Source organism: Procambarus clarkii, chromosome 90, assembly GCF_040958095.1.
Source record: "Procambarus clarkii isolate CNS0578487 chromosome 90, FALCON_Pclarkii_2.0, whole genome shotgun sequence".
Taxonomy (NCBI): domain Eukaryota; kingdom Metazoa; phylum Arthropoda; class Malacostraca; order Decapoda; family Cambaridae; genus Procambarus; species Procambarus clarkii.
The window spans coordinates 16,886,199-16,901,177 of NC_091239.1; the positions used below are offsets into that span (position 1 = coordinate 16,886,199).

Below are 14,979 nucleotides of genomic sequence, written 5' to 3' on the forward strand. Positions count from 1 at the left end.
TTTAGAAAACAGTCTAGTTATCTCTTGAAGATGTCCACGGTTGTTCCGGCAATATTTCATATAGTATAGAAAGTACATATTTCTTATACTATATTCCTTATAGTATACATAGTGATAAGTTCATATATTATATTAATAGCACTGTAAAAATAAGATTGGTAATTCAAAATAAAGAAGTGAATTTATGTAAAAACATTTACGCCTGAAAAACAAAGTAACCATTTAAACCCAGAAAACAAACTGGCTATGATGGTCATGTGATGAGGATGGGTGTGTGTGTGTGTGTAATTACCCAAGTGTAGTTACAGGATGAGAGTTATGCTCGTGGTGTCCCTGTCTTCCCAGTACTCTTTGTTGTAAAACGCTTTGAAACTACTGACGGTTTTGCCCTCCACCACCTTCTCATTTAGTTTGTTCCAACCGTATACCACTCTGTTATGTGTGTTTTTGTGTCTTGAGGTTATCTCGAGATGATTTCAGGGGTTAGCGTCCCCGTGGCCAGGTCCTCGACCAGGCCTTCTTTTTGTTACACACCCCCAGGAAGCAGCCCGTAGCAGCTGTCTAACTCCCAGGTACCTATTTATTGCTAGGTAACGGAGGCATCAGGGTGAAAAACATTTTGCCCATTTGTCTTTGCCTCTACCGTGGATCGAACCCGGAACCTCAGGACTACAAATCCGAAGTGCTGTCCACCCAGCTGTCAGGCACCCGTCTGTGTGTATATATTCTGACTGACTTTGAACCACAGGATCAAACTACAAGTCCAACTTAAAAATACCAATCTAATCAAGCCAGCAGCAGCAGCACCTCTCACAGCTAACAAAGGGTGAGGGAGGGAGATAATTATCAGGGGAAAGTGCCAAGCCATTACGACTCTGTAGCACTTGGAAGAGGTCAGGATAAGGATTTGGGATAGGACGGGGAATTATACCCAACCACTTAGACGGCCAGGGATTGAATGCTGACTTTGTATTGTAATTTGTACATACATGCAGATATCAACAAATTTTTCAATTGGGCAGCAGAAAATAACATGATGTTTAACAGTGATAAATTTCAGGTACTCAGGTATGGCAAAAATGAGAATCTGAAACTTAATACAGGGTACAAAACACAATCAAATCTGCCCATAGTAGGAAAACAGCATGTAAAGGATTTGGGAATAATGATGTTCGACGATCTAACGTTTAGGAAGCATAACCAAGCAAATATTGCGTCAGCCAGGAAAATGATAGGATGGATTACGAGAACTTTCAAATCCAGGGATCCTATCACAATGGTTGTATTCTTCAAGTCACTTGTGCTGTCCCGTCTTGAGTACTGCTCAGTACTCACTTTCCCCTTCAGAGCAGGAGAGATTGCTGAAATAGAGGGAATACAGAACATATACGGCACGCATAGACGAGATAAAACACCTAAATTATTGGGATCATCTCAAAGCTCTCCAAATGTACTCTCTAGAAAGGAGATGAGAGGGATACCAAATAATATACACATGGAAAATACTGGAGGGCCAGGTCCCAAATTTACACAGTAAAATAACATACTGGAGTGAACGATATGGAAGAAAATGCAGAATAGAACCAGTGAAGAGCAGAGGTGCCATAGGCACAATCAGAGAACACTGTATAAACATCAGAGGTCCGTGGTTGTTCAACGTCCTCCCAGCGAGCATCAGAAATATTGCCGGAACAACCGTGGACATCTTCAAGAGATAACTAGACTGTTTTCTAAAAGATGTTCCGGACCAACCGGGCTGTGGTGGGTATGTGGGCCTGCAGGCCGCTCCAAGCAACAGCCTGGTGAACCAAACTCTCACAAGTCGAGCGAGCCTGGCCTCGGGCCGGGCTTGGGGAGTAGAAGATCTCCCAGAACTCCATCAACCAGGTATCAACCAGGTATGACCTGTATGAAGCAAGACCGTCGCTCTTCCATCCAACCCAAGTGGTTGGGCTAACCTAACGGTGAATGATTCAGAAATAAACAAAGTACCGAAGAAAATTATAATGTGCAATACGAAAATGTTTGCCATCAAAATCATAAATATGAGCATTAAAACTAACACCCCTAACAACCTTCCATGGTTTTACCTGCTTGATACCTGCTACCTAACTAACCACAAGCCCTTGTTAATATCAACGTACCAATAACAAATCCTCATGATATTACCTAGAAATGTTTTTGGTCTCCTACAGTTTCCTATCACCTTTGGTCTCTACTATGACTGCTGTCTAGACCTCTTGAGATACTTACCAAGCTCATTACACACCTTAAAAATTTCTGTAAGAGTACTTGTCTCCTTAACTTGACAACTTCCAACTGTGGGTGTTGTCGGGACGGTGGTGGTGGTGGTGGTGGTGGTGGAGGTGGTGGTGGTGGTGGTGGTGGTGCAGTGATAATGGTAGTGTATGGCACTGATATTGCAGTGGTGGAGGTGCTGTGGTATTAGTAATGGTGGTACTGTGGGGGGCGGGGGCGGTACTTTAACGGTGGTGGTGGTACTGTGGGGATGTTTTGTAGCGGTGATGATGGTACTGTCAAGGTATATTGTACTTTGCAGGCTGTGTTTCAGAGATGGTGATCATGGTGGTATTAAGGTGGACTGTCGTACTCCCCTGGCTGTGTTGAGGTTCGGCTCCCAAGCCCCTCACAACCACTAGGTATTGCTCCCCCAACAGATTCAAAATCAGTGTCAAAACATTTAATCAAAAGAACATAAAAAGGAGAAAAACCAGTACTGACCCTGTTGAAGCGCTTGGCCTGGAAGATGTGGCCGTTGACCTTGTAGAGTTTGCGCCATCTTCTCGCTCCTCTCCGGTAGATGCTCCCTACAACACAAGCAACAATTAGTAACCTTTCTCTCGCCTCACCAACACAAAACCTCTTATTTTATAGCCAGGAACTTCATTCCAGACTTTCTAACCTACCCCTCATACTTATGAACAGGCATCTTGGCTCAAAGCTTGATCAACCAGGCTGTTGGTACTTTAAGCGTGCAGAGTGACATAGGTGCCAAAGCCCAGCCAGATAAGGTAATTCCCTGTTGTGTTTAAAGATTGGGTATTGAAGTCTTCATTCCTTTATATGCATGAGTTGCTATTAATGCACTTTTTGCACCTGTCTGTTCATCATAGAGTTGGTGTGAGAGAATCCTGTCTTTCACAATTACTGAAGCAATATGACGATCACAAGCATTAGAAGAAAAACAAAATGCAGATGTTGCCTTTGCAAATTCTATGTGTACATTTGATAAGGGTGACCACGGAAATAGTCCATAAAATGAGATCAATAGGAATAAAGAGTAAAGTGGGGCATTGGATTTTCAATTGTCAAACAGAATGCAAAGAGTAGCACTCAATAAAATGAAATAGAGTCCATGCACAGTGAAAAGGTCTATACCCACGGAACAGTCACAAAAGTGGCACAGAACCACTTTTCTCCTATTCTTATATCATATACAGTGGTACTTTCATTTTCGTAGTTAATCCGTTCCCAGATACGGTACGAAAACCGAAATTAATTTTCCCATAAGAAGTAATGTAAATTTAATTAATCCATTCCACACCCCAAAAATATTAACTTAAAAATACATTTTATACAGAATAATACTCTTAGGTACCTTACCTTTGTGGAGGACTCTTGTTGGCATATGGAAGACTGAGGAAGGGGATTGGGGGGAGGGAAGGAGGAGGAAAGGTGTTAGTGTTTAGAAGGGAAGTCCCCTTCCATTATAACAGCAGTGATGACATTTCTGGGGTGCTCTCTCTCACGTTTTGCAGGCATACCTCTAGGACCTGGTTGTGGCTCACTGCTTGCTTGCCTTACTAAGAATCTGTCTATAGACACTGGTTTTTCTCTACGTTTTAACACTTGTCTGTAGCGAAACATCACATTTGCCTCATTATGAATGATCTCTTATTTTTCCTCTATCATCATCCTCACAACTACTTTCTCATGTTGAACATTACCACCAACTTTCTTGGAACCCATGGCATGATATATAATCAGAACTTTCATGTTCAGAAACAATGAAATTCTTCACAAAGAATCCAAGAGCGATCATCAATAGGCGGGAGACTGATAAACTGAAGCACCACGCTCGCGGTGAACCTATACGTGTATAAACAAACTACGACCTCCGAGGCAACTACGACAACCAAATATAGAAATTTACTACGAGAACAGGGGCCTACGAGAACCGAGGTTCTACTGTATAGACAAAAATACAGGTCACAGTTTTCTGTCACCTTTTGTAGATACAGTACTAAAATCAGCATGAAAATTACTTCTACAGACGTCACTAAAATACTACAAGCTCATATCAATAATGTTTTCAAATGGGCAATGGAAAATAGCATAATGTTTAACAGTCATAAGTTGTAGGTATTTGGGCATAGTAGAAATGAAGACTTGAAAGAAACACAGGGTATAGGACAATCAGACCTACACATAGAAAGAAAGACAACATGTAAAAGATCTAGAAATTATAATGTCTGATGACCTGACATTTAGTGAACATAACCATAGCATCAGCCAGGAAAATGATACGATGGTTGTGATAACATTAAATTCAGGAATGCCACCAGAATGTTAATATTGTACAAGCCCACTTATCTGAAGCCTGCCGATTCAAATATTTGGGTTACCCTGTGAAAATCGCAGCCGGATATTTTTCCGGCAAATCTTCACTGTATCCGAATAGCAATTCAGATAACTGGAGATTTTACCAGATAACACAGACAGGCATAGTGCAATACCATATTAATCCCATACAGCAGTGGCTTGAGGAGCAGAGTACGGGAGTTTTTTATTATTATTATTTTTTTTACTGCAGATATGGCCACACATTTAAAATGCCAACCAGTATATATACATTTATCTCTGTACTTCATGGACAGGGTTAGATATCTGTTAAACAGTGTTCAGTGTTTTATTGAACAATCAACCGCAGAAGGTGATTGCAGTGCTTATAAAATCTTAATCTAACCTACATACAGAAATACTGTACATAAATACACAGATTTACGTCTGCCCTACAGTAGACGTGTTCGATATGTATTTTTTACATAATGTAACTAATATGCATTTACAAAGGTGAAATGCAATTCTGACCAGCTTCCTCATATCCTGTATACACATATATACACATACATTTATATCTCTCCTACTTTGACATGGTAAGATAGCTGCTATATAAACTAGCGTGTTAATAAGCACCTGGTATGGGAGGTGTTGGGGTAGGGAGTGTCAGGAGAGCGGGAACAGGAGGGAAGGATAAGGACCTATAATCTGTATTGTAACCAAAAATTGTGGTAAACAATTCTTTATACAGTAAAAACTAAAGAAATATTATCTAATACTGTATTATAAAAAATATAAATTTCTTGAAAATTGTGTGTACAGACTGTAGTTTCCCACTAAAATTTTGAGATTGTTTTTCTCCCCATATACGTAAGCCTACGTAGCCTACGTAAAGTGCCTGCCTGCTTCAAGTTGACCCATCCAGGCCATGTGCTCCTGACCCTCACGTTATAGGGAGCCGGTCGGCCGAGCGGACAGCACGTTGAACTTGTGATCCTGTGGTCCCGGGTTCGATCCCGGGTGCCGGCGAGAAACAATGGGCAGAGTTTCTTTCACCCTATGCCCCTGTTACCTAGCAGTAAAATAGGTACCTGGGAGTTAGTCAGCTGTCACGGGCTGCTTCCTGGGGGTGGAGGCCTGGGACCAGATTCACGAAAGCACTTACGCAAGCACTTACGAACGTGTACATCTTTCCTCAATCTTTTACGGCTTTGGTTACATTTATTAAACAGTTTACAAGGATGAAAACTTGCCAATCAACTGTTGTTATTGTTATAAACAGCCTCCTGGTGCTTCGGAGCTCATTAACTGTTCAATAATTGGAAACAAAGCCACCAAAGATTGAGAAAAGATGTACAGGTTCATAAGTGCTTGCGTAAGTGCTTTCGTGAATCTGGCCCCTGGTCGAGGACCGGGCCGTGGGGACACTAAAGCCCCGAAGTCATCTCAAGATAACCTCAAGATATACCCCAGTGCCGCACCATTAGTCAAACATTTTTTTTAAATAAATCCTTTGTTTTCATATAAACTTTTAACGTTTTTTGCAACGACTATGTCTGGCAGCAGCAACAATTGTCGTGGAGGCCATTAAGAGGAAGAAGGTTATGCTGACATCACCACAGGCAACCAAACACAGTTTACTCATGTCTTCTGTTGACATACTAATTTTTCATCCAATTGTGCTAATCCAGAATTTAGAAATGTGTATCAATACTTGAGGTGAGCCAAAGAGCTGATCATAAGAGAGGCCAATGAACACACGAGGCAAAAAAAACTCGCTTCTTACTTGATAAAAACAGCAAGCCAAGGCCCTTCAACCAATGAAGCTTCAGCAGCTGGCAGTCAAAACCGACTTTGCTAAGCTCATGTACTGTACAGTAACTTTAGTGTTATGTTAAGTTAGGTTATGTAAATTTTCAGGGATTATTGATCTGAATATACTGAACAGTACTGTATGCAGCATCAATCAAGATGACAAACTATAACAAGGTAAGCTGAAGTTTCTGTTTTAAATTACAGTACTGTATTGGTACAGCATATTTTTTTAATTACTGTATAGTGTGTGTAAATTCAAATTACAGTATGTCGATTGTATGTCACAAAATGGCGAATATGTTCACTTTTGGACTTCAGCAGTAAAAATTCTGCTTATCCACATATCTGGCTTATCCGGCAGGGGGTACTTTCATATAATTCTGATAAGTGAGCTTAGACAGTACTAGTTAAATCACTGGTGCTGTCCCACCTTGAGTACTGCCCGGTAAGCACTTCCCCTTTCAAGGGAAAAGAGACTGCTGAAATAGAGGGAATACTGAGAACATAAACGGCATGCATAGAAACGATAAAGCATCTAAATTATTGGGACTGTTTGAAAGCTCTCAAACGTACTCTTGGGAAAGGAGATGAGAGGTATCAATAATATATACATGGAAGATACTGGAAGGCCGGGTCCCAAATTTGCACAGTAAAACAATATGGAAGGAAATGTAGACTGATCCAGTGAGGAGACGAGGTGTCATACACACAATCAGTGACCACTGAATGAGTATCAGAGGTTCACAGCTGTTCAATACTGTCCCTGTAAGCATACAAAATATTGCTGGAACAAAGATTGATATCTTCAAGAAGCAATCAGAGAAGTGCATGCAAGAAGTGCCAAATCAACTGGGTTACGGTGGGTATGTGGACTTGCAGGCCACCCAATCAACAGCCTGTTGGACCAAGTTATCACAAGTCAAGTCTGGCCCCAGGCCAGGCTTAATGAAAACAGCTCCCAGAACCCTTACCAGGTAAATTCTAGGTAAACATATATGTCTCCTGCTCTCTTTCGGGAATGTTTTCACCATTTATATGAGCCAATACCTAAAGAATCTTTCAGCTGTAAATTGTGATAAATGTTTCTCTTGTATATTCCAGAAAATAGTACAAATGCTTTTGTTCATTAGTAGTTGTTTAAGTGCTTGAGTGAGTGAATGTAGCTGCGATGTGGTCTGTACAAATTCCACAATTGTAGCAGGACTTAATACACAGCAATATTCCATTTACTAGAGTACAAGTACACTGACAATTATAATACCTCTGGAGACATTAAACAACTACAGTTTTAACTGTATACACTATTTAATGAATACATCTTTTAAATGATACGAGACCATACCTTGATATTAGTAAATAATTAATAACAGCTGTACATGATGGAATGCATTACTGAGACTGGTAAGAAAAACAAGTAAATGTAACATTGTTCACAAATAGACCATGGCATCAAACACTTATTATTTTTGGACATAGTCTTGTAAAACAGAAGATGCAAGACAAAGTCACAGTTTTGAAGGGAGGTGAAAGAGAGTTGCGGATGTAGGAAGGGAAGGAGAGGGAGTGAGGAAGATGGAGGGAGGGGAAAAAGGACATTAAGGAGAGGGAGAGGAAGGTAAGGAAAGGGAAGACGATGGAAATGAGAGAAGTCTACCTAAGTATTACAAGAGTAAAGGTGGTATGGTATCTGTCCAAGTGTATAGGAAAAAGTCAGGAAAAGGACTCTCCTATTTCAAAAGGAATTGATGAAGTGTGAATAACTAAAAAGAGTGTAACTAATAGGGTGTGTGTGTGTAGATTATAGGGGTCAGACTACTGCTCCATGGCAGTTAATCTCTCAAGTGATCATCTCCCTAGGTGTTGTCTGGAGTGCAATACCAAGACATTACCAGTATCATCATAAGGGCCGTGAAGATTGCTGGGCTGGAAGCGGAAGAAGTTGGTGAATGAGTGGAAGAGAACATTTTTGTTATGGGGTTGGATGGGTGACCAGTATTTCTGTGCTGGCATGGACATGGAAGGGTTTTCCCCAGGGCCTGCCCAAGAGGATGGACGGTGTCTTACACTCGGACACTCCTCTCCTGTCACGGGCACTGCACGTGTCCTCATACCAACAAGGCCACTCTTAACACTTGGCCTTCTGGCTAACTTGAAGTCGAGGTTGGTACAGCTGCTGGGCCTCTGAGGTCGGCCTAACTGGGGATGATGGCGACGAGGTGTGGGCATCTTTCCTTGTGGCTGCTGCACACCTCTCTCGGCTGCTGTCTCCAGATCTACACTGGAGCCGACACTATTCTCTGGGCACCCAGCCTCCCCATCTGCACTACCACCACATATGTTCGTCAGGTCAAGGGCAGATGGTGGTAAGGTGGCAAGTGGTGTGGCAGGAGTCGAACTGGGATCTTCATGGGTGCATGATGGGCAGGAATGTATGGTGGAGGTTTGGGTGGCCTCACAGTTCACCGTCTTGGGACTATTACAAGAGTCCCCTGCATCACTCCTCTCCTTCCACACTCCACCATCACCTGTATTGTTGTTCCCTGATAGTTTCAGTTTCCTCACCGACATCAATGACTTTGAGAGACTTCGCCATCTTTCTCGTCTCACCTTTACAAGACTAGACTCTTTGCGTGATATAGGCTCAACAACTTGGCTGTTTCTAGATGTATGGATAAATTCAGCGGACTTCCGCTTTTGGGTTGCGAGCCCGTTGGGGTCATCTGGAGCAACACAACTTAAAAAAAGAGCCGAGCGTGGTCTTGGTCTGAGAGGTGTGACAGTCGTGTCAGGTATCGGTGGCATGAGTGACTCTTCATGCGTGTCCACCTTCACCTGCCCATTACAACTCTCGGGGCAAATCTTGCCCTCCCTGGATACACTCATCCTCACCAACACTGCTTCATGCTCATGATCCAACTTGTCCTCTCAACTAATAGGTCACATTTTTTTAAGTTATGATAACATTACAAATGCAACCTATAATTACAAGTAATGGCTCACAAATATATGTTTTCTATGCATCTGACTCTATAGGTTAGATGGGTTGCTTCAGTAAATATATGGTCCTTGTTAGGTTACAAGGTTGGATTTTTTTTACAGAGTAGAGAGCAGGCTGCATGATCCTCTCATCAATACTACCACCGATATTCACCTTAAAATTCTTTCGTCAAATATGGCGTTTCTTTAAACAAACTTTCCTGAAAACGCAGTATGGTTACAAAGGTTTCTGGCACACTGTAAAGTTGCACAATCTTGAGTTTTTGTGTAATGGCAGTAAGGTCGCATTCAAAAATCTTTAGTACATTATATCTAGGTATTGTTGACGTGGAGTCCCCTTTGTCACATCCTGGCATTAGCAGCCAACTGTACCAATGTCACTCACTATCACATCTGCTAGGGTTAGCCACCAACATGGTAGGCATTGTATACATTTGCAGTCACCTTGTATTATCTCGTACCAAGAGAACCACACGCAGGCGACACGACAACACACTAGTTGTTGTACTTGACTGCAACAGCCGAGCCCCACACTGAACACTGTTCCGGTGGTGAAGAGACCATGAGATAAGGAACAGGGATTATTTGAGCTTGAATCACCTGACTCATTTCTTGTTATCTGAGACTGTCAGAGGATATTCAGTTATTGACAGCACTTAGGCCATATAAAATAAGGTTATATTAAAGCAGTCAAGAAGAAAGAGCCTTCCCTCTCTTACTGGTGTGTTATCACTTGTGTTAACGAGAGACAGAGCTTTATCTGACATCCCCCACTTCACCATTATAATTGTTTGGGCTGACTGGATACGTGTACTTGCTGCAGAGTAAGCATCAGCTCCTGGGCCCTGCCTTTCAATTGCCAAACACACATTTGATTACCTCCAGACCCTCTTTTTAAACTACTGTACTTTCCATATAGAGTAAACTTAACTATGTGCCCTTTCAGCTAATTACATTGACTTACTACTGTTACACTAAAGAGCCTTCTTATATTGCTATGGCAATCTCTAGTTCCACTTATGTCCTCACAATCTCCTCACTGCTCATGCTAAGTATTTAGGTTTCTTGTCCACAATGCCCCAAAAAAGAATTATTGTGAAAAGTTGCCTCGTATTTTTCCCAGTGGGTATGTCTAGTTCACACAGACTGTCCTCATTGCTCAGTACCTGTTGCAATCTCATTTCTTATGGATTATAGCTGTCCCTTTATCTTTCATTAACCATAGTGATGCCAGCATGTGTACATGCATGAGAAAGTAAACGAGAAGAGGTGTCAAGATATCTTATCGCAGTGTGATTCAGGTGACATTACTGATAAGAATTAAAAGGGAGGGAGGGAGAGGGGGTTACGGTTCTATCCCGACCAGCCTATGTCTATCCCATCGGAGGGGTGCTGGAGGGAGGGAGGGAGGGAGGGTGTAGGCATATGACAGGAGAGTGGGCGGGAGTGGGTTTAGGAACAAAGTGAGCAACAAATGCCCTATTTATCCACAAGAGAAAATGCCTTTTCATGTTTAACCTTCACTTTAAACACTCCAGAGACCCCAAGTCTGTTATATTACCTGGTAATGTATTCCATAAATCATCTCCCAAATCAATTTTTACTCGGGTCCTTTCCGAATCTTCCAGTGTGTTATATTTTGTGTCAATACTTTAAACATGCTTTATTCTTTGCAATACTGGAGGGTAAATAAGCTTTTAGTTCCTTACTTTATTGAAAGATCCCAGTATCAAGAGATTACCTTGGACATTCTTCTCTATACACTTTCTTAAGGACCCACGTTCATCATACATCTCGGTGCCCAAAAGTGAAGTACATAATATAAAGGGGACCTAAAATGGGGATGATAAAGCAGAAGAATAACACTGTTTCAATATTAACACTTCTACTTATGACCCATTATATCCTATCTGTCTAATTCCAAACATTATTAAACTGATTTCTTGGCCTAAACAAATTTGCCAATGACACTGCTTGATACCTGCTTGATGGGGTTCTGGGCATTCTTCTATTCTCCAAGCCCGGCCCGAGGCCAGGCTTGACTTGTGAGAGTTTGGTCCACAAGGCTGTTGCTTGGAGCGGCCCGCAGGCCCACTTACCCACCACACCACAGCCCAGTTGGTCCGGAACTTTTTAGAAAACAGTGTTTTCTCTTGAAGATGCCCACAGTTGTTCCAGCAATATTTCTTATAGTCGCTGGGAGGACGTTGAACAACCGCGGACCTCTGATGTTTATACAGTGTTCTCTGATTGTGCCTATGGCACCTCTGCTCTTCACTGGTTCTATTCTGCTTTTTCTTCCATATCGTTCACTCAAGTACGTTGTTATTTTACTATGTAGATTAGGGGCCTGGCCCTCCAGTATTTTCCATGTGTATATTGTTTGGTATCTCTCTCATCTCCTTTCTATTGAGTACATTTGGAGAGCTTTGAGACGATCCCAATACTTTAGGTGCTTTATCGCATCTATGCGTGCCGTATATGTTCTCTGTATTCCCTCTATTTCAGCAATCTCTCCTGCTCTGAAGGGGGACGTGAGTACTGAGCAGTACTCGAGACGCGACAACACACGTGACTTTAAGAGTACAACCATTGTGATGGGATCCCTGGATTTGAAAGTTCACGTAATCCATCCTATCATTTTTCTGGCTGGCGCAATATTTGCTTGGTTATGCTCTCTAAACGTTAGATCGTCGGACATCATTATTTCCAAATCTTTGACCTGCTATTTTCCTATTATGGCAGATTTGATTGTGCTTTGTACCCTGTATTATGTTTCAGATCCTCAATTTTGCCGTATCTAAGTACCTGGAAATTATCACTGTAAAATATCATGTTATTTTCTGTTGCCCAATCAAAATCTCTGTTGATATCTGCTTGTTATTTTTCGATGTCTTCGGCAGAGGTAATTTTCATGCTGATTTTTGTGTTATGTGCAAAGGATGACACGAAGCTGTGACTTGTATTTTTGCCTATATCTGATATGAGAATAAGGAACAGCAGTGGAGCAAAGACCTTTAGGTACAGCGCTTTTAACTGTGCTTGGACTCTATTATATTTGATTGACTATTATTCTTTGTGTTCTGTTCGACATGAAATTGAGTATCCAGCATCCTACTTTACCAGTTATTCCCTTTGACCTCATTTTGTGTGCTATCACTCCATACCTTGAGGTGCTTCCGGGGCTCAGCGTCCCTGCGGCTCAGTCGTCGACCAGGCCTCCTGGTTGCTGGACTGATCAACCAGGCTGTTGGACGCAGCTGCTTGCAGCCAGCCTGATGTACGAATCACAGCCTGACGTACGAATTACAGCCTGGTTGATCAGGTATCCTTTGGAGGAGATAGTCACGGATGCGTGAAGAGATGCTTCGGATCCATGGTCACATTTGTTGAATGCCTTTGCAAAGTCTGTGTATAGAACATCTGCATTTTGCTTTTCTTCTAGAGCTTGTGTGTTTTTGTCACAGTGGTTGAGTAACTGACAGACAGGATCTTTCCGCTCTAAATCCATGTTGTCTTGGGTTGTGTAGCTCATTATTTTCCATTCAACTAGAAATTTGATTCCTAATCACTCTTTCAAAAACTTTTATTATGTGAAATGTTAGTGCAACTGACAGCTGGGAGGACAGAGCTTCGGATTTGTAGTTCCGGGTTTGATCCCCGGTGGAGGCGGAGACAAGTGGCCAAAATGTTTCTTTCACCCTGATGTCCCTGTTACCTAGCAGTAAATAGGTACCTGGGTGGTAGACAGCTGCTAAGGGCTGCTTCCTGGGGATGTGTAACGAAAAGGAGCCTTGGTCGAGGACTGGGCCGCAGGGAGTCTAAGCCCCGAAATCATCAAGATAGCCTTAAGAAGATAACTGGTCTATAATTGTTTGCCAAATCTTTACTCCCCCCCTTGTGCAGAGGAGCTATATCTGCAGATTTAAATGATGCTTGTCTCTCACCTGTATCCAGGCTCTTTCTCCAAATTACCCTGAGCACTTGCACTACTGGTACTTTACATTTCTTTATGAATACAGTATTGAATTCAAAGTGTCAGGAATTCAGGCTGAGTGAATGGGCATATTGTCAATTTCTCTTTCAAAGTCCTCCGAGTTCGTGTTAATATCCGTTATATTATCTGCAGCTTGAATGTTATTCATAAAGAAGCTGTCTGGGTCATCAACTTTCATGTTGTACCTGGTTGATGGGGTTCTGGGAGTTCTTCTACTGCCCAAGCCCGGCCCGAGGCCAGGCTTGACTGTTGAGAGTTTGGTCCACCAGGCTGTTGCTTGCAGCGGCCCGCAGGCCCACATATACCTGGTTGATGGGGTTCTGGGAGTTGTTCTACTCCCCAAGCACAGCCCGAGGCCAGGCTTGACTGTTGAGAGTTTGGTCCACCAGGCTGTTGCTTGCAGCGGCCCGCAGGCCCACATATACCTGGTTGATGGGGTTCTGGGAGTTGTTCTACTGCCCAAGCCCGGCCCGAGGCCAGGCTTGACTGTTGAGAGTTTGGTCCACCAGGCTGTTGCTTGCAGCGGCCCGCAGGCCCACATATACCTGGTTGATGGGGTTCTGGGAGTTGTTCTACTGCCCAAGCCCGGCCCGAGGCCAGGCTTGACTGTTGAGAGTTTGGTCCACCAGGCTGTTGCTTGCAGCGGCCCGCAGGCCCACATATACCTGGTTGATGGGGTTCTGGGAGTTGTTCTACTGCCCAAGCCCGGCCCGAGGCCAGGCTTGACTGTTGAGAGTTTGGTCCACCAGGCTGTTGCTTGCAGCGGCCCGCAGGCCCACATATACCTGGTTGATGGGGTTCTGGGAGTTGTTCTACTGCCCAAGCACAGCCCGAGGCCAGGCTTGACTGTTGAGAGTTTGGTCCACCAGGCTGTTGCTTGCAGCGGCCCGCAGGCCCAACCGCAGCCCGGTTGGTTGTTTATTGGTGTGCTAAACAATAGCTTCATACTGGCTTCTTAGAATTTCACTTATTTCTTTGTTGTCCTCCATGTACGAACATTTAGTTATTAATTAAAGGTCAAATACTGCCAGAGGTTTTTGATTTTGATTTTGCATATGTGAAATTTTGTTAGGATTTTTCTCTCTCTCTTGTACAGCTTTCTGTTCCAATTCAATTTCCTCAGACTGGTATGATCGCTTCACCGTTTGCTCTATTTCTTCACTCTCCCGGTTAAGGTTTATTTTCCTTTCTTGTGGTAGTCGTATCTGCTTAAGTATTTGTTATTTGGTCCATTATTTATTTTTTTTGTACAGGAGAAGGAACCTGTACACTTTTTTTGGAGTGGTCCTCTTTCTGACCCTCCTCACAGTCATGTGATTCAAGCAGATCTTCAAGCACCACAAGCAGCACAATGGGGAGGGGGGGGGGAACAAGAGCAGGAGGGGGGGCAACAAGAGCGAGAGGGGAGGGGGGGACAAGAGCGGGAGGGGAGGGGGGGGAACAAGAGCGGGAGGGGGGAACAAGAGCGGGAGGGGAGGGGGGGAACAAGAGCGGGAGGGGAGGGGGGGGAACAAGAGCGGGAGGGGGGAACAAGAGCGGGAGGGGGGAACAAGAGCGGGAGGGGAGGGGGGGAACAAGAGCGGGAGGGG

The 14,979-nt window shown here is 43.1% G+C and overlaps 1 protein-coding gene across 8 annotated transcripts in view; it reads right to left on the reverse strand.

The window, feature by feature from the left end:
- The window catches only part of aPKC (protein kinase C iota type), a 201,976-nt gene that overhangs the window by 54,811 nt on the left and 132,186 nt on the right, over window positions 1-14,979 (reverse strand). For 4 of the 8 annotated variants that reach the window (XM_069318404.1, XM_069318405.1, XM_069318406.1 and 1 more), the window contains one exon: window positions 2,743-2,828. In XM_069318404.1, coding sequence (XP_069174505.1) covers window positions 2,743-2,828 — 86 coding nt within the window. Of the gene's footprint in view, window positions 1-2,742; window positions 2,829-8,285; window positions 10,133-14,979 lie in introns of those variants that run through there. The other 4 variants (XR_011225900.1, XM_069318403.1, XR_011225899.1 and 1 more) reach the window with 2 other exon arrangements.